A 26218-nucleotide genomic window follows, 5' to 3' on the forward strand; every position below is an offset into this window, starting at 1 on the left:
AATTTTGAAGCAGTTTTAGAACCTGAGATTCTAAACTCTTTCAGTGGTTATAATGACTTCCTGACATGCTTTCTTGCAGTGTCCAGGTGTACACGCTTTAATTTTGTTATAACTTACAAAGTTTACTCCCTGTGATCTGGCAGTTTCTGTGACAGCCTCTGGCTAGAGTTAATATTTGTGTAGATGCCACATTCAGGCTCCAGGGACTCATGGGCCAAGCAGCCTCCCCCCATAGGTCCCAGGGGTGCCTGTGAGCAGACCCCTCTTTTCCCCATGGTTGTGGTCACTGCTGCACTGGCAGCAATATACATACCTTAATTAAAAAGTACTTTATTGTTCAAAAATACTGCCCATCATCTGACCTTTCAGGGAGTCATCATCTTTTTGCTGGTGGAGTGTCTTGCCTCAGTGTGGATGGCTGCTAACCGATCAGAGTGGTGGTTACTGACGGTGGGGGTGGCTGTGGAAGACTCTTAAAATAAAGCAGCCATGAAGTTTGCCACATTGGTTGACTGCGTTTTCATGAACGGTTTCTCTATAGCGTATGATGCTGTTTGATAGCATTTTACCCACAGTAGAACTTCTTTCAAAATTGGAGTTAATCCTCTCAAACCCTGCCACTGCTCTATCAACTAAGTTTATGTAATGTTCTAAATCCTTTGTTGTCATTTCAACAATCTGTGAAGATTGTTGAAGGGCAGATTCCATCTCAAGAAACCACTTTCTTTGCTCTTCCATAAGAGACAACTTCTCATCCCTTAAAGTTTTATCATGAAGTTGCAGCAATTCAGTCACATCTTCAGGCTCCACTTCTAATTCTAGTTCTCTTGTTATTTCCACCACATCTTTAGTTACTTCCTCCACTGAAGTCTTGAACCCCTTAGTCACCCATGAGGGTTGAATCAACTTCAAACCTCCTCTTAATGTTGATATTTTGACCTCTTCCCATGAATCACGGATGTTCTTACTGGCATCTAGAAAGGTAAATTCTTTCCAGAAGGTTTTCAATTTACTTTGCCCAGACCCATCAGAGGAATCACTATCCATAGCAGCTATAGCCTTACAAAGTGTATTTCTTAAATAATAAGACTTGAAAGTCAGAATGACTCGACCCATGGGCTGCAGAATGGACGTTGTGTTAGCAGGCATGATAACAGCACTCATCTCATCGTACGTCTCCATCAGAGCTCTTAGGTACCAGGTGCCTTGTCAATCCGCAGTAATATTTTGAAAGGAATCTTTTTTTCTGAGCAGTAGGTCTCAACAGTGGGCTTAAAATATTCAATAAGCCATGTTGTGAAAAGATGTGCTGTCATCCAGGCTTTGTTCCATTTACAGAGCACAGGCAGAGTAGATTTAGTATCATTCTTAAGGGCCCTAAGATTTTTGGAATAGAAATGAACATTGGCTTCAACCGAAAGTCACCAGCTGCGTTAGCTCCTAACATGAGAATTGCCTATCCTTTGAAGCCAGGCATTGACTTCTGTTTAGCTCTCAAAGTCCTTGATGACATCTTCTTCCAAAGGAAGGCTGTTTCATCTACATTGCTAACCTGTTGTTTAGTGCAGCCACCTTCATTAATTATCTTAGCTGGATCGTCTGGATAACTTGCTGTAGCTTCCACATCAGCACTTGCTTCACCTTGCACTTTGAAGTTATGTAGATGACTTTTTCCCTTAAACCTCATGACCCAACCTCTGCTAGTTTCAAACTTTTCTTCTGCAGCGTCCTCACCTCCCTCAGCCTTTATAGAATTGAAGAGAGTTAGGGCTTTCTCTGGATTAGGATTTGGCTTAGGGGAATGTTGTGGCTAATTTGATCCTCTATCCAGACCACTGCAACTTTCTCCATATCAGTAATAAGGCTGTTTCGCTTTCTTATCATTTGTGTGTTCATCACAGTAGCACTTTTAATTTCCTTCAAGAACTTTTTCCTTTGCATTCACAACTAGGCTAACTGTTTGGTGCAAGAGGCCTAGCTTTCTGCCAGTCTTGGCTTTCATCATGCCTTCCTCACTGCACTTAATTATTTTTAGCTTTTTGGATTTTAAATCAGAGACATGTGACTCTTCCTTTCACTTGAACACTTAGAGGCCATTGCAGGGTTGTTAATTGGCTTAATTTCAATACAGTTGTGTCTCAAGGAACAGGGAGGCCCGAGGAGAGGGAGAAAGACAGAGCAGATGGCTGGTGGGTAGATGAGTCAGAACACACGTAACATTTATTAAGTTCACCATTATATATGGGTGTGGTTTGTGGCATCCCAAAACAGTTTCAACAGCACATCAAAGATCGCTAATCACAGATCACCGTAATAAATATAATAATAATGAAAAAGTTTGAAATATTGTGAGTATTACCAAAATGTGACTCAGAGACACAAAGTGAGCAGATGCTGTTGGAAAAATAGTGCCAATAGACTTGCTTGACATAGGGTTGCTACAAGTCTTTAATTTGTGAAAAAAAAAAAAAAAAAAAAAAAAAAAAGCAACATCCATGAAGTGCAAATAAAGGGAAGCACAGTAAAATGAGGTATGCCTGTGCTTTATAAGTGCTGTGGGGATATAGATGTGCAAAAGACACTGTCCTGCCTTTTAGGACTTTCAAAGCCAGTGAGGAGACATGAAAAGAGACAGGTCTCCTGAAATGTAATTGTGGCGAATATGTACTAGAATGAAATAAGGGTCACGGAAACCCAGTAGAGGGAAAGTTGGTTTTGAGGTAGGGCTACCAAGGAATGTTTCAGTCCAGCTCTAAAGTTCTATGGTTTCTTGTTTCATTGGATGGCTCTTGGGTAAGAATTCAACAGATGGAGAGGTAAGGAGAGATGGCATCCCAGAAAGAAAGGGACAGGTGACCAATGAGAGTGTAGGAGTGTTTGTGGCTTTTTTTTTTTGCTCATGGCTTTTCTCATACGAATCAGCTTTAACACCAAGACTTAGACCAAAATAATTAAATATATTTAGAAATGTTTGATGATTTGGCAAAATTAACCAGTATCGTTTAAGTGAAACATTTTTAAACAAGGAGAACGTATTTTCTCTCATAGAGCTGCATTATCTAGAGTTAACTTTTTTTTTTTTTAAACAGTTCCTGTCTGGAAAAAGAAAAAAGAGCCCTCTTTAAAGATCCTGTTATTTCAGAAAAATCTCGGTTACTCTTTTTCACAGCCATAAAAGTGGAATTATTGGGTGAAATGGAGAAAAATTGTTCTCAATTGTTCTAAGTGGTTATAAGGCACCATCCATTACAGAGCTGCTTTTATTTTTGCTGTGTGACTTGTCAGATTTGGGAGGGAATAAAATATGTTCTTGGATACCATGGTAAGAGAAAGATACTACTGCATTTTATCGAACTTCAGATGCCGTTGACTGTAAGATGTACCGTTATTTTATGCACCACTAAGAAAGGGAAATAAAAACCCTGTCAATTAATCTGTGATACAATATAAGAGTCAGTTCAATTTCAGAGATGTGAAAATGTGAGAGTGAATGCATATTTTAGAATCGATGATATATGGCATTTATTGAGTGTCAGGTTCTGTTCCGGATCCTTGACAAACATTATCTCAATTCTTGTAAAAACTTAGTGACATGGGTATCCTTGTCCCTATTTTACAGATGAGGAAAGTGAGGCACAGTGAAGCTGAAGACATTGGCTAAAGATCACAGAACTAGTAAGTGGAACAAGCTCCTCATACCTTTCTCTTCTCAAACTTCTGTTTTTAGTCTGTGACTCTTCAGTCAAGCTGTGTCTTGACAAATTGGGACACTCTTGCACATTTGCAGCAGGTGGCCTGTTTTCAGCTTTGGGCACTTTTCATTTATGGCAAACCTTCATGGTGAGGCAAAGCCTCATCCTGCTTTAACTCCGATGGGCTTGGCTGTGAGGCACATTGAGACTTCAGAGCTTGGGAGCGGGTCAGGGAAGGGCAGGGTTGGCCTGGACCCAAAGGAGTTAGCTGTTGCTTCGTCCGAAGGCCAAAGCAAATCATTCAGAACTGACATAGTCAGGATCTTGCTTGGGTGGTCTCAGGGGCTGAGGCAGCACCGGAAGGGCTAGAGAAGGGAGGCCCTCACATTCCTCAAATGAAACTGAGAAAGCGGAAGCAGCATTGGGCAGCCGGTTGGGTGTGAGCAGAGATGCCGTGTGCACAGTAGAATATAATCCAGAGAGAGCATCTGGCTGGGGAGCCTGAGGATTTGCAGAACATATCATTCCTCTAGATTTCACTGCTATCCTTGGCAGGGTAGCCAATGAAAGACAAGACCTGCTGGTTTTACAGGAATGTGGGTCAGGGTTATTTGGGCATGACCCCTGAAAGTTGGAGAACACAGGAGAATATCTGAGTTTTAGAACTATCAATGCTCAACTCAGGTATCTTTTTAAAGCCTTCTCAGCCTATGTCTGGGTTCAGGCATTAATGACTGAAGACTTGGCTTTGAGTCCCTAAATTCTGTCATGTGATGACTCAGTTTCCTCCTCTGTAAAGTGATAACAACACTAGAAAGAATACTGGATAGATGCATTTTATGAGTGTATGTTCTTAAAGATCTCACATAATTCATGACTCATTCTGAAAATGATAATGGGCTTGCTTACCATCTAAAGTAGTCCCAGTAAGTGACAATAGTATAAGCATAATTTACCAGCTTCAAAATTATGCAATTACTGATAATTTCTTTTAAAAAACTGTGAATTTGAACTATTTCAAATTCATGTATTTACATTTCAAATTCACGTACTTAAAATTTGCATGAAACGGAAGCAAATGAATTAACCTGGGCTGCTACTCAGGAGAGGGCTGCATTTGGGGGGTTCTGGGGCCAGCTTGCATCATTGGGAAGACTTGAGAAGAGCAAGTTGACCAAATCTGATGATTGTTCCTAAAAAGATCATCCTCAAAAGGGAACTGACAATAAAAATCCTTCACCTCTTAGCCCTGTCTCTGAGAAAACGGTGCTTTGCTGGTATTGGGGGAAAAGGCTGGAGCTGACTGGTAATTAGCTGACTAATTTTATGTATAAAATTAGATAAAACTGCACTTTGTAGATACTGGATAGCTGTTATTCTCCTGTTTGTTATTCAGACTACAAGAAGGTTCTATCCGCAGATATCTATCAACACTGGCTATACTGAATTCATTCTTTCAGCCTGACCTTACCCCGAAAGCCTTGATTTTTCATGGCTTTGCCATAGCCGGTTGATGGACTCTAGGCAGATCCATGTATTTCTGCTACCCAGGACTAATTCCCAGAATCTCTGGCCCCTTTTACCATTCCCAGATCTGAATGAAGTTCTGTGGCATAGGGCATAGGATGTGACTTCCTTAGCGGTTACTGAAGGTTACTGAAGCCTGGGTATTTAGGGGAATAAGCTTCTCATAGAACAAACTGATTAGTGGGAAATGGAAGTCAGGATGCGGCTAGCAGATTAGTTCGCTCTTCATCTTCCCATACAATAGACTGCTTGAGTCATAGTTTTTCCATATAATCTGTCCGGACATGTCCTGCTTGGCCAAGTGGGAACATCAGTCAAGCAATTGCTTGTTGTAGAACAGTAGCCAGATTACTCAGTGTATTACCTTGCATTTTCTTTCCATTGTCCTCTGATTCAGTTGTCTTTTCCTTCGCTCTTGCTGCCCTGGCACTGCACCTGCCAATGAGTCTTGCTTCAGACTTTTTTCCCTAGGGAACTCAGACTAACTCACTATGGGCAGTGAATTGAGCTAGGTACTGAGTCCCCACCTTCTAGAGCTTACAGTTTAGGCCAAGAGACGATAGGGGAAGCATGAACCACAATACAAAGCTATGCACAATGATAGCTCGCAATCTCACCTTTGAGATCCTCCAAAACTTGGGTAGTTATCTCTATACTGGTTTTTGTGTGTGTGTGTGTGTGTGTGTGTGTGTGTGTCTGTGTGTGAGTGTGTGTGTGTGTGAGTGCAGATTGAAACATCTCGATTTGCTTATAACATTGCAGTTAGCCCTCCGAGATTTATTCAAGCTCCTTACCTTATGTAGAGGCGGCCAGCATTTCCCTTGGGGTTACAATAAGATATTTTGAATGTGTTCATGTTGCTGTAGGCATTTTGCTTTGGAAAATACACCATTTAGTTTTTCTTTAATAATAGCACTTTATCATAGTTCTCTTTTCCTAAAATCAAATTACTGTCAGATTTTTTTCCTTCTCTCTCCAGTCAGATAATTGAATGTAATGATGCTGTTTATCCACAGACACTGTCTAGATTAATTTTTTGCCTGCTTTTGGAAATTATTTTAACAGACTTTGCAGCCTAGCTAGCTACCTATATGGTACTCTAATGGGTGTTTTGGTCTTAGACTTTAATATTTCTGAACATTATTGTCTCTAAGTGGAGACGAAAATGTGACAATTTGAAAAGTGCCAGAAATTTGCTTTAGTTGACTAAAGGTAGAAGATAAATCCTGTTCTGGGGCAATCTCTTTGTTTTGGAAGGCTAACTTTGGTGAGTGGTCTTGTTCATATGGATGTAAATTAAGTATACGAGTTACGATTGCTGCTTAACAGGTTATCCCCAAACTTGCAACAATAATGCTAATTTATTGTTTCATGACATTTTTGAGGGTTAGTAGCTCTGGCTTGGAGTGTCTCGTGAATTTATGGTTAAGGTGTTGGCCAGGCCACCATCTTCAGAAGGCTTGACTGGGGCTGGAAGATACACTTCCAAGGTGGCTCATGCCTGTGGCTGGCAAGTTAATGTCGGCTGTTAGCAGGAGACCTGAGTTCCTCATCTCTTGAATCTTTCTTTCCAGAAAATGAGGAAGTGGCAGTGTTTTTTTATGACATAGCCTTGAAAGTCACACACTACCACTTCCACTGTATTCTATTTGTCCTGCAGACCAGCTCTGATATATTGTGGGAGGGGACTACACAAAGGCATGAATACCAGGAGAAGAGAATCACTAGGGAGCCACCTTGAGACTGACTACCATGTTAAGTAGTACTGTTTTGTTTTTGTTTTTACTGAAAGCCTTTTAACTGTGGAGTAGCCCAAATGCAAATATGAGGTGTGATCGAAAAATACAGTGAGTGTTTCAATTAAAAAAAATTTAATTCAGTAGAAGACACATTGCCATTAATCCCCCTCAAAATCCTCCCCCTCATTTCCACCACACTTGTTCTGTCGTTTTTGCCACTTTCTGAAGCAGTTCTGGAAGTCCTGTCTCGAGAGTGTCTTTAGTTGCGCTGTTGTGGCTGCTTTGATAGCCTGAATCATTTTGACTTTGGGGAAAAGTTGTAAGTCACCCGGTGCCAGATCTGGTGAATAAGGTGGATGAGGACACACCGTAATGTTTTTATTTGACAGAAATTGCCGTACCAGAAGCGATGTGTGACACGTAGCGTTGTCATGATGGAGGATGAAGTAAAGACATGAAAGAGGACTCCAGAACTGCTTCAGAAAGTGTCAAGAACAATGGGATCAGTGTGTTTGAAGTGAGGGGAGCATTTTGAGGAGGATGAATTGCAATGTGTCTTTTACTGTAATACATTTTTTAAATTTAGCATTCACTGTATTTTTCGATCATACCTTGTATATCAGACTGAGATAAGGGGTATTTTTTTTTCTTCATAATAATATTTTTAATGGCTGACCTGCTTGGGGATCAGCATGTAACTCTGCAGAGATTAATTTGATGTAAGTGATTTTTCTGCCTCATCTGTTTGGAGAAACCACAAGAGGAAGTGAGGATCAGAAAAAAGAGATGCCTTTTGGAAGGACATATAAAGGTGGACTAAAACTTTAAGTTCTTTTCAGGTAAGACCTTAGTAACTCAAAGTTTGTGTAACTCACCTTTCTGGCCAAGTTCCCACAGAAATGTATGTGATTTTCTCAAGGGGCCTGGCTTCCCATATGCCCATGACCCAGCCCGTTGGGAGCAATCATCACAGGACACTGCTTTGTTCTCCCTCTTCCCTGACACCTGTGTGGAGTTCCTACTCGCAGCCTCCACTTTGGGATGCTGGCTCCAGGGCAGTGGGGAGGAAACTGGCCCTTTCTCCTGCGCCTGTGTCCCACTTCATTGCCAGGGCCCTGTAGCTGCCCAGCCTGTGCCCACACCATGGCAAAGTCTTCCATGAAAACAGGGCCCTTTTGCCTCTGAGGAACTCTCCACCAAGAACAAACACGGACAAGCAGCAATTTTATGTTCCAGGACTCATTTTGTCTAGAATGCAACGGACTGACCTTCCACCTTGACTTATATTATTTCCAGGCTGCTACTTTCTGCCCAGATATTTACATAGGCTGCTGGTTTCTCCCCATACTGCTAAATGTCTTCCAAAACAACCAGCTGTTAGAGCTAAGGAAATGTGTCAACACATGATAAGTGACATCGCACAAGACTGTGATAAAAACTGATCTCAAGTATTAAAAATTCAAGCTGTCCTCTTCCATTATATCTGAGCTTTAAACAAGCTCGTCATCTGCCTGCTGGTCGTTTGACTTGTACCAGACCCTCTGCATTTGACACTCTTGTGATACCCCACTTATGGCACCACTTACAATGGTCTCTTGTATATTGTCTTGATATTTTACGTGGAAGTGGTCAATGAGCCTCATATCTTGGCTCTACGCATTAGTTTCCTGGGCCAGAGCTGGGAATTCTGAGTTGGCTATTTTTCTCTCTGTTACTGTGTACATTGCTCATATCTCCTAGGGATTCTGCTTCCTAAGTATCTTCCACATCTATCTCTTCCTCCTCATTTCCACTGCCACTGACTTGGTTCAGGACCACATCAAGTCTTTCCTGGATCACACCAATAGTATGCAAACTCATCGCTCTCTGTTTTAATTCATCCTCCTCATTTGTGCTGTGGGAATAATCGTTCGAAATACAAATGAAATCACCTCTTTCTTCTGCTTAAAGTTCCTCCGTGGGTCTTCCCGTAGGTACTGGGATCAAATGCAAGTTAGAAGTTGGCCCACATATTTTTGCTTACCTCTCTGACTTCATTTCCCGCACCCCTTCTCCTGTGCTTGGCAGCCATTTAACTTGGAATTATCTTAAATTTATACTGTTTAATATCCTATGACTTTGCAAATGTTATTTCTTCTACCTAATGTGCATTTCCCACTCATCCTTCAAGACCTAGGTCAGGTGTCATCACCTGTAAGACACCTTTCCCCTCTGGGTTAGATGTCCCTCCCATGTTCCACAGTATCTTCTACATCTCTCTCGCCATGTGTATTATGCGTTGTTATGGGCTCTGGAGCCAGAGTATGTGGGTTTAATCACATTTCTCTTTTTACTACCGTGTTTCCCCAAAAATAAGACCTAGCCAGACAATCAGCTCTAATGCATCTTTTGAAGCAAAAATTAATATGAGGCCCGGTATTATATTATATTATATTAGGCCTGGTCTTATAGTAAAATAAGACCGGGTCTTACATTAATTTTTGCTCCAAAAGACGCATTAGGGTTGATTATCTAGCTAGGTCTTATTTTCAGGGAAACACAGTAGCTGTGTGACCTCTTGCATGTCTCTTAGCCTTTTCTCCCTGACTGTAAAATGATAATACTACTTCTCACGTGTGGTTGGTCTTTGGGCTTTATATTGAGTTGACATATGTGGAGTACTTAGAATAATGCCTAGTTCAGAGTCTAGACTCAGGGAATGTCAGCTAGTCCCAATAATTAATTTTTTTAGTTTGTTGTTCCATACAATCTAAGTTTTTAAAGGGATGAATCTTGTCTTTGTTTTCTCAGCACCTATCACAAAGAAGGCATTTCTGTGAATGCATAAATGAACTACAAATACCATATGCAAGGTATTCTACTACTTAATGGTACTTTCCTATTTCCCAGTACTTTCTGACACATTTAGTTCATACAGGAACAAGCTAGAAGTGTGCATAGGAAGTCTTTAAAGAATTATAGTGACAGCATATATTTATATGAGATTACATTATTCATTTCCAAAACAAAGTTTCTAAACTCAGAGAAGAATAGTCTAAGTGTACTAGAATTTTATTGTTTGGATGATTTGTATTACAAAATCAGCACTATTCTTTCTTGGTGTGAGACATCTTTTAAGATACTGTGTACCTCTATCTTCAAGTTACGACAGAATCCACATATTGGTCATGTTGTTGGCTTAGTTGGAAATTTTCTTTTCTATCTTCTTTCAATCTCTCACATATTTTTGTATTTTAAGTAATGTTTCAAAATCACGTCATGTGTCCCATAGACTAAACAGGCAAGCTCTTGCCTTCTATATTACACATCTCTGAGAAAGGGTTACCAAGTAGTATGAAATTTAATTTTACAGCAACATCTGGTAAATACACAAGACTTTCATCATCCTTCATTTCTAGATTAATATGTTTTTATTTAATAAGCGTACAATCATGTTGAGACTAACTGCATTGTTTAGCAGTCAATAATCTTCTGGATGTCCATATTTAAATTAGATTTGACTATGAATGATAGAAACTCAAAATAACAGTGGCTTAAGCAAGTTAGAAATTTATCTCTTATGTAAACATAGGCAGTCCTGTGTTGGATGGCAATTCAATCATCAAAAACCAAAGCTCTTTCATTTTTCTGCTCTACCATCCTTAACATACAGGTTTCAACTCCTAGTTTAAGATGACTGCTCCAGCTCCAGCCTTTACATTCCTAGTCCAGCCAGCAGGAAGGAAGGGAAAAGAGCAATCTGCTGATACTTAAGGGCACTTCCTGCGAGTTGCATATACATTCCCATTCATCAGAAATTGGACACATGGACCTAGTCAAATGAGGGTTGGAAATGTATTCTTTGTCTTGGGTAGCCATGAGCTCACTAAAAATTAGGGGTCCTATTTCTGAGGAGAAAGGGTAACTACATATTAGAGGACTAGTACCGAGGTGTGCTATTTTTTGTCTTACTATCGTTTAACTGTCATAGGTTACTAGGGTCCAAAACTGAAAAAATATTTGGTAAAATGGCCCTATTGATGTCAATTATTGCGATAATTTTGACCCTTTCTTAATGTGTTAGCTAGTGTGAGACCATTTTTAAATTTTAGAAGCTATGTTGAATTTATTGACTCCAAAATTAAAATAATAATTATTAATGTTGCAAATAATTTTCTCATAAAGGAACAATAAAAAGTATAAAGTGACATATGATACCAAAGGCACAAACAAAAGAAAAAGTAGATGAATAGGACTTCATTAAAATTGTGTATCAAAGGACATTATCAACAGAGTAAAGAGACATCCCATGGAATGGGAGAAAAATATTTGCAAATCAAATATCTGAGAAGAGATTAATATTCAGAATATATAAAGAATCCATACAACTCAATAACAAAAAAACAAACTGATTAAAAAATGGGCAAGGGATGAACCTGAATAGACATTTCTCTTAAGAAAATTTTCAAATGGCCAATAAACACATGAAAAGATGCTCAAGCAAAGCCTTAGAAAACCTGCCATATCACAGACCCTGCAAAAGGAGTATCATTGCGTAGATCAGAGATTGGAAGCTTTTGTGTAAAGGGCCAGATAGTAAACATTTTAGGCTTTGTGGGCCACATTAGGCTTGTTTAATATTCTTTTTTTTCTTTTAAAATATCCCTATTAAAATGTAAAAACCTTCCTTAGCTTGTGGGCTATACAAAAAAGGGCTGCTTCTAGATTTGGTCCAAGGGCTATAATTTGTTGATCCTTGGTAGAACTTTGGGGCCCTTCTGATGTCCCCATCTGCCAGAATAGCAAATGGAGGCATCTAATCATGATTAGCCAATTTTTAGGGTGGCCAGTAACTCTGTCTGGTACTAACTCAAATAGGTTGGTTTCAAGTCTGATTATATACATTCACGTGTATTTTTTAAACCACTTTTTTATTATGGTAAAATTTTATTGTGGTTCTTCATGTAAGTGGAATCTAATTGGTCTACATGTCAGCTCTATTTCCTAGAACTTGGAGAAGGAAGAATTAAGAAGTGAGCAACCCCAGGAAAAATAGAGAGTAGGTCCTAAGTGAGAGACACCTAGAATAGTTTCAGGTCTAATCCCCGTATATTCACACAAGAAACCGCCTTTTCTTAAGGAAACTGATGTGATGTGTTCCTTGTAACCAGAAGAATCTAAATTACTCTTATCTACTACAAATGTAAATTGGTATAAACACTTTGGAAGACACTCTGGTAATATCTAGTAAAATTGAATATGGGCATATCAGTGATCAGTAATTCTACTGTTAGGTATTTTCACCTAGAGAAATTCTTGTACATTTGTTCTGGAAGATACATGCATAACAGTGTTTATAGCATGTAGTACGTGTCCACAGTGGACTTTGTTAACCTGGTCAAATCCCAGCTCTGCCACTTCCACAGGTGTGTGACCTCAGACAAGTTACTTGTTTCTCTGTGCCCCATGTCACTCATCTGTAGGAGGCCATAATTATTTAATCCTCAGGTTGTTGTAGTGATTAAGTAAGTTATGTAAAATGCTGGGCACATAGCAAATGCTGTATAAGTCTTAGCTGTTGTTACAACTCATTCTGATAGCAGCATTGTTCATAACAGCAAAAAAACAACCAAAAAACAACAACACCAACATGGAAAACAACCCAAACCTCCATCACCAGAGAATGGATAAATAAACTGTGATATATTCATCCTCTAAAATACTATATAGCATCAGAGTGAAAAGAATGAACTAGAGCGATGTCTATCAACAGGTATAAATCTTAGAAATAATGTTGATTAAAAGGCAGGCACAGAACAACATATGTGCTATGGCTTCGATGTTACAAAATAAGCAAAATTAAACCTGTGTATATGTACAGACATATACATAGGTAGCAAAAGTACAAAGAAAAGCAAAGGAATGGGAAGCAAAACTCAGGGTGGTGGATAGGGAGATGACATTGGAAAACATCTCTAGCTGCATTGGTAAAGTTCCTAAAGTTTAGAAATTGAGTGGTAGGTTCTTGGATGTTCTTATGTTATAAATGGTGAACGACAAATCCCAGTGAACCAAAACTAACTGTAAAGATAAATGTAAGGATGGAGTGTACACAGATATAAACTGAGCTTGTTGAAATGCAGGAAATAAGAATTAAAACAAAAAGGAAATAGTTAATGTACTCTATAGAGATTTCATTAAGGAACTAAATTGATTGAATGTAGTTTGCTCTAGAAAATACTTTTTTGATGAAAATGTATCAGTACAGGTATACTTCTGATTAAAATGTTTGTCTTCATAAATTCAAAGTTAGTGTGACTTGAGGGTCAAAATAGCTGAATTGAATCATCCTGTACATAGTTAAAAATATAGCAACCTGATAAGCATTGAATTTATATAATGAGATCTACATATTCACAGGAAAAACAAAAATTCTGAGTGAGAGCTGCTGTCAGGAAAACCTAAATAGTTAAATTATTAAAAGGTAAAATAGCCAGAGGGTAATTCTTTTCTAGAGATAAGAGAAACAGGGAAAATTCCAGGAATTACTGTTATGTTACAAAGAAGGAGCGAATTCAATAATGAAGTGCTCTTTTGGGTAGTAAGTTTCATTTACTTTCCCCACGATTTAACTAAGCTGGTACACGGTGTTTACGAGTGGACATATCTTTGGACAGCTTCACTTCCAAAAGCCACAGCATACTTAGCTAGTCTTGCAGGCAACAGCAGATACACTGCCTTCTGGATATCTTCAGGGGTGAGAGTACGACGATTTCTGAAACACATCAGGCTGTAGGCTTGCGTAGAAATGCGCTCAAAGATGTTGTTGATCAGGGTATTCATGATGTCAAAGGTACGAGATGATATGCCCCTCTCAGGAACCACTTCCTTTCGGACTCTGTTTATGTAGAGTGAATAATTTCTGTGGCCCAGATAGGTGCAGGAACGTGATTTCTTTCTGGGGCTTGGGTTTTGATGTCCTCTGGGGCCCCTGTTCTTTTTGGCGATGGATCTGCCCATTGTAGATGTTGTTCTCCTTAACAGTTCTGAGTGAAGAGGAGAAGGGCCTACGAGTGGGGAGAGCGCTCATATTTATTTTGGCATGTCACAATCAGCCTTCTGGGGCTTCTGTTTGATTGGAGGTTACTGTTCCTATGTCACAATCACCAAGCAATGGCACTGATTTGTTGTTAAGGGAAAATCTTGTTCTTGGCCTCCTGAAAGCTTTCCTAAGGAGATAAGAATGTTGCAGAAGGATTGAGGTTGACTTTGTGGCAGAAAAGAGTACTCATAGTTCCTACTTTACATCTTAGCAATTTGCAAGCTTAATATACAATATTTTCTGAATTGGACATGCCTCAACAAACTGGGAGGTGGTAGCAGGAAACTGAAGGAAAAAGTGCTATAAACCTTTTATGGGGGACATTTCTGTTTATAAAAATATTCATAAATTCATTTTATAGGCAAATGAATAATTAAATAAGCCATTAAAATCTCAAAATAATTATTTTATAATCAAATAAATATGAATAGCTGATCTGCTTTTTAAGATTGTTGCTGTTATTTTAAAAATGAATTCTAAATTTTTTCTGGATCTTAACTCCTTAGGAGCAACTACATACAACTGTAGAATAAAACAAAGCTCCCTATTTTATTGTTTAAATTATGATATGTGAACTGTGTTTTTCAACTTTTTATAATGATATTAATATTCCTGTAAATTTCAAAAATTTCATTACATGTTCTGTGTTTTATTTGATACTGTAGTTTTCCTGTCATTATTAGTAAAAGTGTGCATAGGGCTATTCTTGCTCATGTGTCATTATATTCACTTTTTATTTTTAATCCCCATTTGCCTTCTTAATCAAATTTATCCCTGGGTAAAATAAAAAAGAAATAGACACAGCTATAAAAATCACAACTCACAAGCGTTTCAGTAACTCACAGTTGCCACAACAATGCTACCACAAATGGTCCTTCGCTATGAGATCCTTTGCAGCTAAGGTAGACAGGGCTAGGTGTAATTTCTGGAATCCTATATGTAATTCCTTCCCCTTTATCTCCCACTAAAGAAAGTAAATCCGAAATTAGGTGGAAGAATAATGTTGTAGTGAAAACTTTGGACAAGCTGTAACTTCTAAAGACAATGGGCATCGTTTGTAAATGTTGCACTTTATTGCTGGTAGCAACACACCTCAGAGGTGGGTCATCAAACTGAGATGGAGGCTGCTGCTTCCACGTATGCTTTGGAGAAAAGGATCTTTGGTTAGCTCTTGCTATGTAATTTTGCTTTCATATTTCTACATATAATTACTTAGCTTAATTTCAGCATAGTTTTATTTACAGTCATTTAGAAGAGGAGGCTCTCAGGGAGAGAATGTTCGTTCCCCATTCCTCACGTATCCATGTTGAAGAGCTTTCACTAAGGTAGTACAGTACTTCCAACCTCTTTCTCCCTCATTCCCCCTGGGACAGTCCTCCCTGAGGTCTGTGAGGTGGGGAGACTGAGAGGCATGCCCGTCTCACCCACTTCTGAACTCTCATTGGACTGTGGGCAGCTCTGCTCCTAGGGCTGGATCACTTTTGCCAGCTGGCAGTAACTGAGTAGGTCATTCTGTGTAATACGGAGGTGCTGTATGAGGAAGCCTGTTGCTGCCCCACACCTAAGGGCTGTTCTCCAAACAGTTAGCAGTAATAAAGCAGACATTTTGATACCCATCTTTCTGATCCCTATGACTCTCTCGATTGGTGCTGAGCTTGGGTGGGGAGAAGGAAAGGGTGCAATATATTACAGAAGCGAAAAGAAAAAGGCTTTAAAACCAAAAGAATAAGCCGTACACTAAAATACTGATTGGTCAGAAAATTCTGGCTATTTTGGGGTTAACCTGAATTCCTTTTTAAAATTTAATGAGTCATTCTAAAATATGTATGAGTTCACCACTGATATGCTGGTTTTTCTTTTCCTTCTCCCTTCCCCCTCCTCCAGACAGCCTGGAACTAGGGAGACACCTGTTAGCATAATGACCTTCAGGAGATGCCTGTTAGATTGTCAATCTGGGAAATGCGGCAAGTCTGATTATTTTGCATCTACCATCCCCTGAGAACGGACACTGTGATGCTCTCTATCCTTTCCCCGCTTCTCCTCTGCCCTCACCCTTGAGATCCTAGCCTTAGAATGAAGCCTGGTGTCCTTTAGCAGGAGACACAGGGAATGAAAGGACTGATGACCAGTGGGTCAGAGATCCAGGGTCTCCAAGCTGCTCAAGTGTAGCCAAAGTCCAAAGTTAAAAACTGTTTCATGCATTTTTCCAGGCTTTTGTTTTGTGCTTGATCATACTATGTCTATTTGGGGCATATGTTGCACGTCTCCCGTAATTGAGTATGTATTAGGTTGGTGCAAAGGTAATTGTGGTTTCTGCAATTGTTTTTAACCTTTTAAACCGCAATTACTTTTGCACCAATGTAATATATTACTGGGGTTACAACTGCTTATTCTTTCATTTCTCATTGAGTGTCTTGTTATGACCCAAGTCCATCACTAAGATTCTCAGTGATTATTCCATAGTAATTGCAGCAGAGATGACATTAATTCAAAACTGAAAACATGTATTAACAGGTATGAGTGTACTCTGGGAACATCTTAACAGTCACTGTATTAGTTTCCTATTGCTGCTATAACAAATCACCACAAATGTAGTGGCTAAATACAATACAACTTTATTTCCTCACAATTCTGGTGGTCAGAAGTCAGAATGGGTTTCCCTGGGCTAACATCAAAGTATCAGTAGGGCTGTGTTCCCTCTGGAGGCTCTAGGGGAGAATCTCTTTTCTTGCCTTTCCCAGCTTCTAGAGACTTCTTGTATTCCTTGACTTTTCCTCCATCTTCAAAGCGAATAATGCAGGGTCAATTGTTTTTCCTGCTGCATCTCTCTAATACTGAGTCTCCTGTGCCCCCTTTCATTACAAGGACCCCTGTGATTACACTGGGCCCTCCTGGATGACCCAGGATCATCTCTACATCTCAAGATCTTAACTTAATCACAACTGCAAATCCCATTTTGCCATGTAAGGTAACATAGTCACAGGTTTGGGGGTTTGGGATTTGGATACCTTTGAGGGGTATTACTCTGCTCACCACAGCCACCATGAACAGAATGAGATTATCAGGGAAAGTCTGGGTCAGCAGTGGTGCAGAAGTTGGAGGTGAATAACACTATCCTTAGTATATGACCAGAAATTTATTTTAAAAATACTTTCTACATGTGGGCTAACTTTCTTATAATTTGCTTATTTCTTATAAAAATGGAGAGTTGTCTTGGATTTTTACTTTCTGTGCTGTGTTTCTACATTATAGTTCCAAAAATATGCTAAACAAAATCTATTTTATCCTTGGAAGGCAAGAGGATGACAGTAGAGGAGAGAGATTTTTCTTTCCTCCCTCTCTCAGTCTCAAATTCCCTTCTCTCCTTCTTGCTGTCTCACAACTCTTTACTGAACGCCAACCATGGGCCAGCACTTCATAAGTTACATTGTGGGGGCACAGAGATGAAGAAGATACAGTTCCCGCTCTCCACGAGCTCACAGCTTATTGAGGCAGACAGACACAGAAGTAATAGATTACTATGAACAGGGACATAAAGGCTTCCACAGGGCATAGCAAGAAGACAGGTACCTACATCACTCAGCCTGCCAGCGCAGGTTTCTAGGAGGAGATGATGCTTTAGTTGAATTTTAATGGGTATAGAAGTTCTTCAGGGTGATGGTAGGAGTAGAGGAGACATGGGTGTGTCACTAAAGTACCTCCAGGGAAAGACTTTTGTTTTTTTGGCATGAGAATGGAGGACTTACGGTCTGGAAGAGCTTGGGCTTGCTTGCCCTTTCTTGTCTGGTGGTATTAAGGTGTAGGAGATCGTGATCTCTAGAAAGAAGCAAAGGAAATGTATTTGCCAGGGGAGAATTCAGATTTCAGTTAAGGCTGTGGTTCTCAAGCTTGGATACACATTGAAGTCACCTAGGGAGATTGAAAAAACAAAACAAGCCAACCATGCAAGGGCTAGAATCCAGACTAAGTGAATCAGGTTCTGCAGGGGTGAGGCTAAGGAATTTTTTCTTTTAAGTTCTTTTAATGTGTAGCAAGGGTCGAAAGTCAATGGTTGAGCTGAGAGCAAAATATTTGAAGGTGTTGTTGGTAAGTTTTTTGGAAACTCTGGAATGGGATTTGTAAGGGAAAGAGTAAAGAGGGAGGGGAGAAGTAAGCAGGGGAGTTAGGAGGAGGAGGAGGAGAGAGTGATACGAGATGAAGAGATGAGAGGACAGATGGAAGACAGGAAGCGTGGATCCTGATGGTCACACATGTTCTCTGCTTATGGGACCCCAGGTACAGAGACATGAGGACATGCAGACTTCAATATAAACTTGTTTCTATGCATTTAAATTGAGACTAACTGCTGGAAAGCTCTTTCAGTGCTTAGCAAGGAGCAGATCTGGGAGAACTCAGGATGGGCAAGGAAGAAGGGAAGAAGGGAACCAGGATTGCACCCACTTTACTGTGGAATCTTACCTGCCTTGTATTTCCACCTTTGAGGGGGAGTAAAACAAACAAACAAATAAATAAACTTTCCATGTTCTCCTTTCCTGATTCGTTGACAATTCTCTGGCCTAAGTCATTTCTCTTTGATTTTATTCTACCTCCTTTTGCTGGATTCCTGAGGCTGACATTTGTCATGTCACCGGTGCAGAGAGCCCTCTTCCTCCCATTGCAGAGTCACCTGTGTCTTGCTTTGGCTAATCTGAAAGCTGGGTCATTGTTCTCAGGTGACCCGAGCGAGTGATTAGATTAGATTTGTGCAGTGTAAGAACATAATAAAGGATTAGCCTTGAAAATAAGTAGAAGGTTGTCAGTTCCTGAGGAAGTTCCTGATGAGTCTGATGGTCTTCAGCAGAAAACATAAAATGTACTGGGACAAGAGAGAGAAGAAAAATGTTAATTTTTTAAATTTTGATTTCTGGTCTACATATTATATTAATAATAAAACATCAATTAACTAAAAAGTAATTAACACTCCCCCAATCGACTGTCATTGTACAGTGGATTTTCCTTTAACTGTAGTAAAAATGCCCTTGCTAAACACATAGAATAGAATAAAAGTTGCCCAAGGTCACCTGGCTGGGAGGGTGTGGAGCCAGGAGATAAATGGGTAAAATAGGGAACTCCTATTTTCCTGTTAGGGAACTCCTGTTAGGGAGCTCTTAACCCCCAGGCACACTGCCTCTCCCTAGTTGGCCAAGGAGGGAGGATGTTCCAAGCAGGAGGAAAGGAAGAGTTAAAACACAGAGGCCCCAAATCACAAGCTGTATTCCAGAATGAGTGAAACCTGTTTTGCTAGAGTGGAGGGCTTATGTCTGATGGTGCTGAGACAGACGGAAAGGTACGGTGGGCGTTATTCATCAAATGCCTTAAATTATAGTCTAAAGTGTTAAAATAATTCTGTAAGTTTCTGAGAGTCACCGAGAATTTGAAGCATGTAAGTGACTGGCTCAAAGTGATGTTTTGAGAGAATTAATTTGGTGCCGGGTACCAAATCTGGAGGAACTAGAAGAAGAAATGAGATCAGAGAGCCCAGCAGCATCCTTGCCCAAGAGTGAGTGGGACAGTAGGGGTCTGATCTGCAGGTAGTGGGACAGGGAAGAAGGAATCATCTTTGAGAGAACTGGTAAGGTTTGCTGATTGATTTACTAATCAGGACAAAGGAAGAGGCAGGCTACAAAACGCTACCTTCACCAAGCACTGACTGTCCAGGCACTGGTCCAAGTACTTCCAGGTGTGAACTCAGTTCTCATAGCAACCCTGTGATGTGGGTACTATCACGACAAGCATCTCCTTTGCACAGGTGAGGAAACTAAGACAGAGCAGTTATGTAACTTACCTCAGATCACACAGTTGGTTAGTAGCAGAGCTGGGATTCAAACCCAGGCATCTGGCTGCAGGCTCCATGAGCCTTACTCTCGGACATCCTGCTTCTCTCACAATCCCTTATGTGTGTGGTGCTCTACACGCTGCATGCATTTGATCATTGCATCTCATTTCACCATCGCAAAAGTCCAGGGAAGTAGGTGGGATCAGGAGAACTTCCCACCTCACAGCTATAAATTTGTCTGTGGCCAAACAAGTAAGTAGAAGAGCAAAGACTTGAACCCAGAACTTCTACCTCCATCTCCAGTGCTCTGGCTAAAGCCTCCTGTGTGCTCTAGATTATGGGGGGGGGGGGGGAAATGAATGAACCAAAATAGTACAGTTGGAGCAATGGAGAAGATGTGACTGGAGAATTTAGGATGAAAAATCTGATTTAAATACCCCCAGGATGTTGCTTTTTTCACCCTATATTCAATAGAATCCCTCAGGCTGTGGTATATAAAAAAGAGGAATCATTCCTTTCCTCAGTAAGGGAGAAGATTCTGACAACCATCATGTTGTTCACATTCTAGACAAGTCAGAGAGAAAAACACATCTTTACCTAGAGGGAAAGGATGATTGACCCTAAATTGGGAAAAAGGGATTTAAGGAAGGGAGACTATACTCAGAGAATCCTCGTCAGATTTTAAACGCACGTCTCTTCTTCAATTGCCCTGTGGTGCCCTTTAAAGCTGTTTTACACATAAATAAACCAGAAAGACAAATATCATGACCCTCACAAAGTTAGAGGCTGATAAGCATAATTAGAAAATCATGTTCATTGCAAAATAGTTAAACAAGAAACAGAGCTGCCGAGTATCTTTTTTAGGTATATAAACTTGTTTCCCATTCTGAGTGATATAATAAAGTCTTGCCTTGGTTACACTTGAAATATATATATATATATGTGTGTGTGTGTGTGTGTGCATATATATATATATATGCACACATATATGTGTATATATATATATATATATATATATACACACATATATATGTATATATGTATATCTCCAGTGTTCTCGAATTTAATAAAATCCAAATACCTAAAGCCAGTGTCTCTTCATGGCCTGATAAAAGAATACAAATCTTTTACAGTAGCAGCTCAGACTGAAGACATTCAAACCAAGGCCGATTTCCAATGTTCTTGTTGCTGAATTTTATTTTAGGACCAGCATCTAATGTAGTACAGTCCTCTCTAGTCTCTTCGGGCAAGGCTGTGTCACTACAGATCTCTTAGAGGAATGATGGAATGAGTGAGGTTAGCTTGTGGAAGCTGCCATCTGAAGATGTGATCTCTCCATTCTATTGTGTCCTGAAATCATTATACATGACTAATATCTGCAGAGAACTTCCTACTTTCCAAAGTATTAAGAGTTTATGAATTAAACGAATACTACTTTACCCTTTAGTAGGCCTGCTCGGTTTCCCTGATGAGGTCCCATTTCCTCTCACGCTTATAAGAATGGGCTGTTTTCCCACAAGGCGGGTTTAGAAGACATCTGCTTACATGGGTCTCTCTAGGATTCACAGAATATTGTTACCAAGTACCTCTGGTCAATGGAACACCTAAGCAGTGCTTTCTGTTTCCCAGCTGTTCAGATGAGGGAAGTTGCGATATAATTGAGGACTCTGAAATTACACTATTGTTCTCTGAATGGTGCTTCCAGCAGAACTGGATCAGGAAATGTCTTGCCTTAGTGGTATTTTATCTTCACTGTTGAGAATCTAATCACCTTGAGGAAGTTGAGGCCACAAATCAGAAAGAAGTTTTAACACTATCTCCTTCCATTTTCTTAACAACCCTTTGATGTAAACAGGGTAACCTGCCTGCATATAGATGAAATTTAACTCAGAGAAATTATGTCCCTTGCTTCAAAGGAGTATACCTAGTAGTATGGTAAAACCGAGTCTGGAACTAGGCTTCTTTCCACAGATTCTGCTGCTGGAAGCAAGCCTTCGTGGACTTGGTGGTGTTTGCTAAGGAAGTTCTTTCCGGAGTTCTGCAGGCCCTTGATCCTTGTGAGAATCTGTGGTGTGTACCCAGTATAGACTGTCTCGTGGAAATTGCTTGTTCTTTTGTCTGTCTCACATTTTTTCTAATAATCTTGAATCGAAGAATATAATTCAAAGAGACTTGGATGGAATCCTAAGAACCAGTGCGGGCTATGCAATATAATGCACATTATCAGGTGCTGGTGGGGGCTTGAGTCGAGAGAATGTGATTGTTCTTTCCTCCTTTTCTAGCCCAAACCTTTCATGTTATGGACTACTCCTACCTAAGAATTGTAACTATAGATAAGAAGGATTTAAAAACTCAGCTGCTTTCAGAACAAGAATGTTTTTTAGGAATTTGGGATTAGGGAAAGCATTACAATCAAGATGAAAAACACTAATCATAAAGTTAAAGTTTGACCATTTTGCCTATATTATATTTAAGACAACTATATGATAAAAGGCACCATAAACAAAATTAAATGATGAGCCACAGAATGGGAGAAGATATCTGTTAAGTATGTACCTAATCTAGAATAAGTATTCAGAATATGTGATGAACTCTTGTAAATCAATTTTTAAAATGACAGCCTGCTGGGAAAATGGGCAAATTATGTGATTAGGCAATTCACAGAGAAAAAAAACGCCCGAAAGTTACTAAAAATATATGAAAAATCCTTAACTTCAGCAGTAGTCAGGGAAATGCAAATTAAAACCACAGAAATTATTTCACACCCACCAGATTTAGAAAATTAATTACCCTGATAATATTAAATGTTAGCAAGGATATAAGGAAATATTATTATTATTATTAATATTGCAGGTGAGAGTATAAATTATTAAGATCATGTAGGATAGCAACTTTGGCAATACTTGGTAAATTTGAAGATGTGTATCTCCTACAGCATAGCATCCATTTTGTACATCTACTCTAGAAAAGCTCATGCACATGTGTGTAAGGAGACAAGTGCATGGTTAGTCAGTGGAGCAATGTTTGTATAGAAAACAAGTGGAAAAAAAAAACCTCAGTAGGGAAATGACTGAAGAAACTATGGTTTTCTTATATGGTGGAATATTCTGAAGCAATTGTAACAAATGAATTGGGAGCTAAGTATATAAAACTTAAATATTGTTGAGAAAAAAGCAAGTTGCAAAATGATATGTATGGTATGATATCATTTGTGTAAAAGTTGAAGCATAAACCGATGGCATATATCGTTTCTAGATTTAGACATATGTAATACACATATGAACAAACACCTGGGAATGAGTCTAACTACCTAATAGTAGTTTCCTCTAGTGAGGGAAAGAGGGACAAAGGGACAGAGAAGGATTGGAGTGGGGCTTTAGTTGCATTTCTAATGTTTTATTTAATTATTTTTAAAAAGAGAGATCTAAGGAAAATGTTATGGGAGTCTGTTATTTTTCTTTTATTTGAAATATTTAATAATTAAAAAAACTCAACTGCGGTAAAAAACAAACATGTCAACAGTACCATCCATTATATATAGTAATGTTTTACTCATAAAAAAGGGACTCCAGGCTCTGCCAGGGGATTAAAAGACTGCAGTAATACCTCCTTGTCCCAGAGGGCGCCACACAGACAGGACAGGTCTTCCCTAACGGAAAGTGGTAAGAGGTTCATTCTAGAGCTTGAACCATAAGGGTTTTTAGGCTGATGGAAATATCTACCAGTAAATATTGAAGGAATCTGAAAGATCGATCGGTCCAGTGTGTCCCAGATATGCCTGATGATAGGACTCATCTGGGAAAGTTGTGAAAAACACAGATTCCTAGGCACCTTTCTTGGAGTTTGGATTCAGTGAATTTCTGGGGGAACCAGTGTTCTGAAGAATACACTTAAGGGAGCACTGACTTATGTGCCTCACTGTCAATGGAGACATTCATTAATTCCTTCCCCAAATGTTCTTCTCCCACCAGTCACCTCATTGTTTGTCCTACTATCTTGCCATCTAAGTTAATTACAATTTAAACAAAAGGGGGAAAAACTAAAAAGGATTGTGGAAGTAGTCAAAATTGACTGATTTTCTGGGTGGGTCTTTACCATGCCTCCCTGCCCCCTACAGATATTACCTCTTAAAACCCAAGTCTCCTTCCTAACTCTTGGCTTTCTCTACTTTTTCTCTCCTCACCTGAAATAAGTTCTCAATGAAATTCAAGGTTAAAACAGAGTATGGAGACTGAACTCAAATTCTGGATCTGCCACTGATGCTTAACCTACATGTCCTCGTGCAAACACATTCTTTTTATCAGTCCAGGTTGTTTTCTGCCATTTTAGGCAATTCCCTGAGGGAAGGCATGGTCTAAAAACCCCTTAAAAGAAAGGGGATGGGAACTCCTGGGGGTCTTGGTCTTCATTACATTCCTAATGCTAGCACAATACTTATGCCTATTGGAGTTCAAAAAATATTTCTGAATGAATGAATAGGGTCCTCCCAGAGAAATGGGTGGGCCTGCATCGCAACATTTCATAGTGAGGGAACAAATATTTTCAAATGCCTGTTGTGCTGGGTGCTTTATATATGCAATCACAGTTATTCCTCCTAATAGCTCTATGAAGTAGGTTTTATGAGCCCTGTACTCAAATGGAGAAACAGGATCATAGAGGTGAAGGAATTTGCTCAAGATCATATGGTTACTAGTGATCAGACTGGAATTTGAACTTAGTTCTGCCCTACTTCAGGGCTCATGTTTTCTGCTACACTGAGCTACTTCTGAAGGACACAGTTATTGTCTCTAGAAGTCACCTGATTTTACTCCACTCCCTCCCACCAGCTCAGAAGGAGCATTAGTTGTAACTATATTCAGATATTTAAATGTTTTTCTCTTGGGCTCAGTTCAAAGTTTTCTTTTTTTTACCTTACCTGTTTGACTTTCTACTTTCTCACCATGATATAGGTATTTCACAAAATGTGCCTTCAAACTAAAGCCCAATATAGCAATATCAGGGGTAAATTTAGAGAAAAGAAGATGTCATATGACTTACGACATCTTTATAAACTTATAATGTTTATAAATATATTTTTGTGGACTAGCCCTCAATATGGAGGTTTTTTTAATTTCTTAGTAACAGGCTGAGGTTATTATTGAGTTTCTAGCTTGCAAACACCCTGTACCTTTTGTAACTGGTAATGTCTCCAGCTTCTGACAGACCCCATTGCTAAGGTGGGCCCACTGTGCATCCTGGTCCTCAGGGGTTCAATCTTCCATCTGCCAAGGGAAGAGATGAGATGAGACATGAGATGTGTTGGCTTTATGTCTGAAGATGCCTTGTGCCAAGACAAAATTTAATTGGCCCACTAATGCTTAACAATGTGTGCTTTAGAGCAGTCAATGTAGATTGCAACGGGGTGCACAAACCCAGGAAAGGGGTGGGGGAGCAACTCAAAGCTCTTTGAGAGTATCTTTATGATGAAATGATAGAAGCTAAATATTAAGACATTTACCTAATTTTGCTTCATATTATATACATGTATTGTCTTCTTTTGGACTGTAAGTGACTTGATAAAAAAGAATGTTTTTGTATTCCCCTACCACTCTTATCACAGTGCCAAGAATATTGGTTTAATAACTATGTATTGAATAAATGAATGAATGAAGAAATGAATAGATATTCTCCTGAGATACAATGACTATTTTAGACTTGGTCACAGTTTGCTATGTCCCATGGTGGCTTCATTTATAATTAAAATTTGGGGTTTTTTCCTTTCCTATTATTGTACAGAGGTGCTAATAGAAAATGAGATAACTATTTTATGCTTTGTAAATCTCCAACATAAACTCATACTTTTCTTAATGACATGATTGTTGGTTTCTTTAGAAACCACTAGCATGTCAGAGCCAAAGTAATTCTACATGGAGAAAGAAGATAAAATTCTAGAAGGAAGAGATACTATAAGGATCTCAATTTTCTCAGCAGATAGAAAATACATGTGGACTCATAATGTCCGTGAATTAATAGAGTAATTTCCTGGAGACCAGGAAAGTGCTCTCTGTGGGAGTTGACCACTCTCTTCCTGGAGCAGCTCCTGTTGGTGTGAGTGGTGCCCAGGGTCCCCAGACATGGTGACCATCAGTAATGAGGTCGTGCCCAATTTTTTTGTTGAGGAAAAATCACCAAAGTGGATGAGTAATTCATGTAAACAAAATAGGAACAAATTATTGAGTACCTCGTATGTGCTAAGCACCATGCTAAATACTTTAGTATTTTATTTTAGCCTCTCAGCAGCCCTGTATGGAAGGTATTCTTATCCTCAAATTAGTGATTTCATGGTTGTCCTTACAATTACATTCATTCATTTGTATTCTGATAT

At 39.4% G+C, this 26218-nt stretch overlaps 2 protein-coding genes across 12 annotated transcripts in view; one reads left to right on the forward strand and one right to left on the reverse strand.

Annotated features, from left to right (window-relative positions):
* The window catches only part of ZNF366 (zinc finger protein 366), a 297857-nt gene that overhangs the window by 25470 nt on the left and 246169 nt on the right, over positions 1-26218 (forward strand). For 10 of the 11 annotated variants that reach the window (XM_019728096.2, XM_074328843.1, XM_019728097.2 and 7 more), the window contains exon 2: positions 3620-3675. The exons of the other annotated variant lie outside the window; for it this stretch is intronic. The gene's annotated coding sequence lies outside the window, so the exon portion shown is untranslated. The remainder of the gene's footprint in view (positions 1-3619; positions 3676-26218) is intronic. 11 annotated transcript variants of the gene reach the window in all.
* LOC109445670 (histone H2B subacrosomal variant) lies at positions 13589-13957 on the reverse strand. The gene has a single exon (XM_019728224.1). It carries the CDS (start codon positions 13955-13957, stop codon positions 13589-13591), a length of 369 nt encoding a protein of 122 aa, XP_019583783.1.

Source organism: Rhinolophus sinicus, linkage group LG03 (genome assembly GCF_036562045.2).
Source record: "Rhinolophus sinicus isolate RSC01 linkage group LG03, ASM3656204v1, whole genome shotgun sequence".
Lineage (NCBI taxonomy): Eukaryota > Metazoa > Chordata > Mammalia > Chiroptera > Rhinolophidae > Rhinolophus > Rhinolophus sinicus.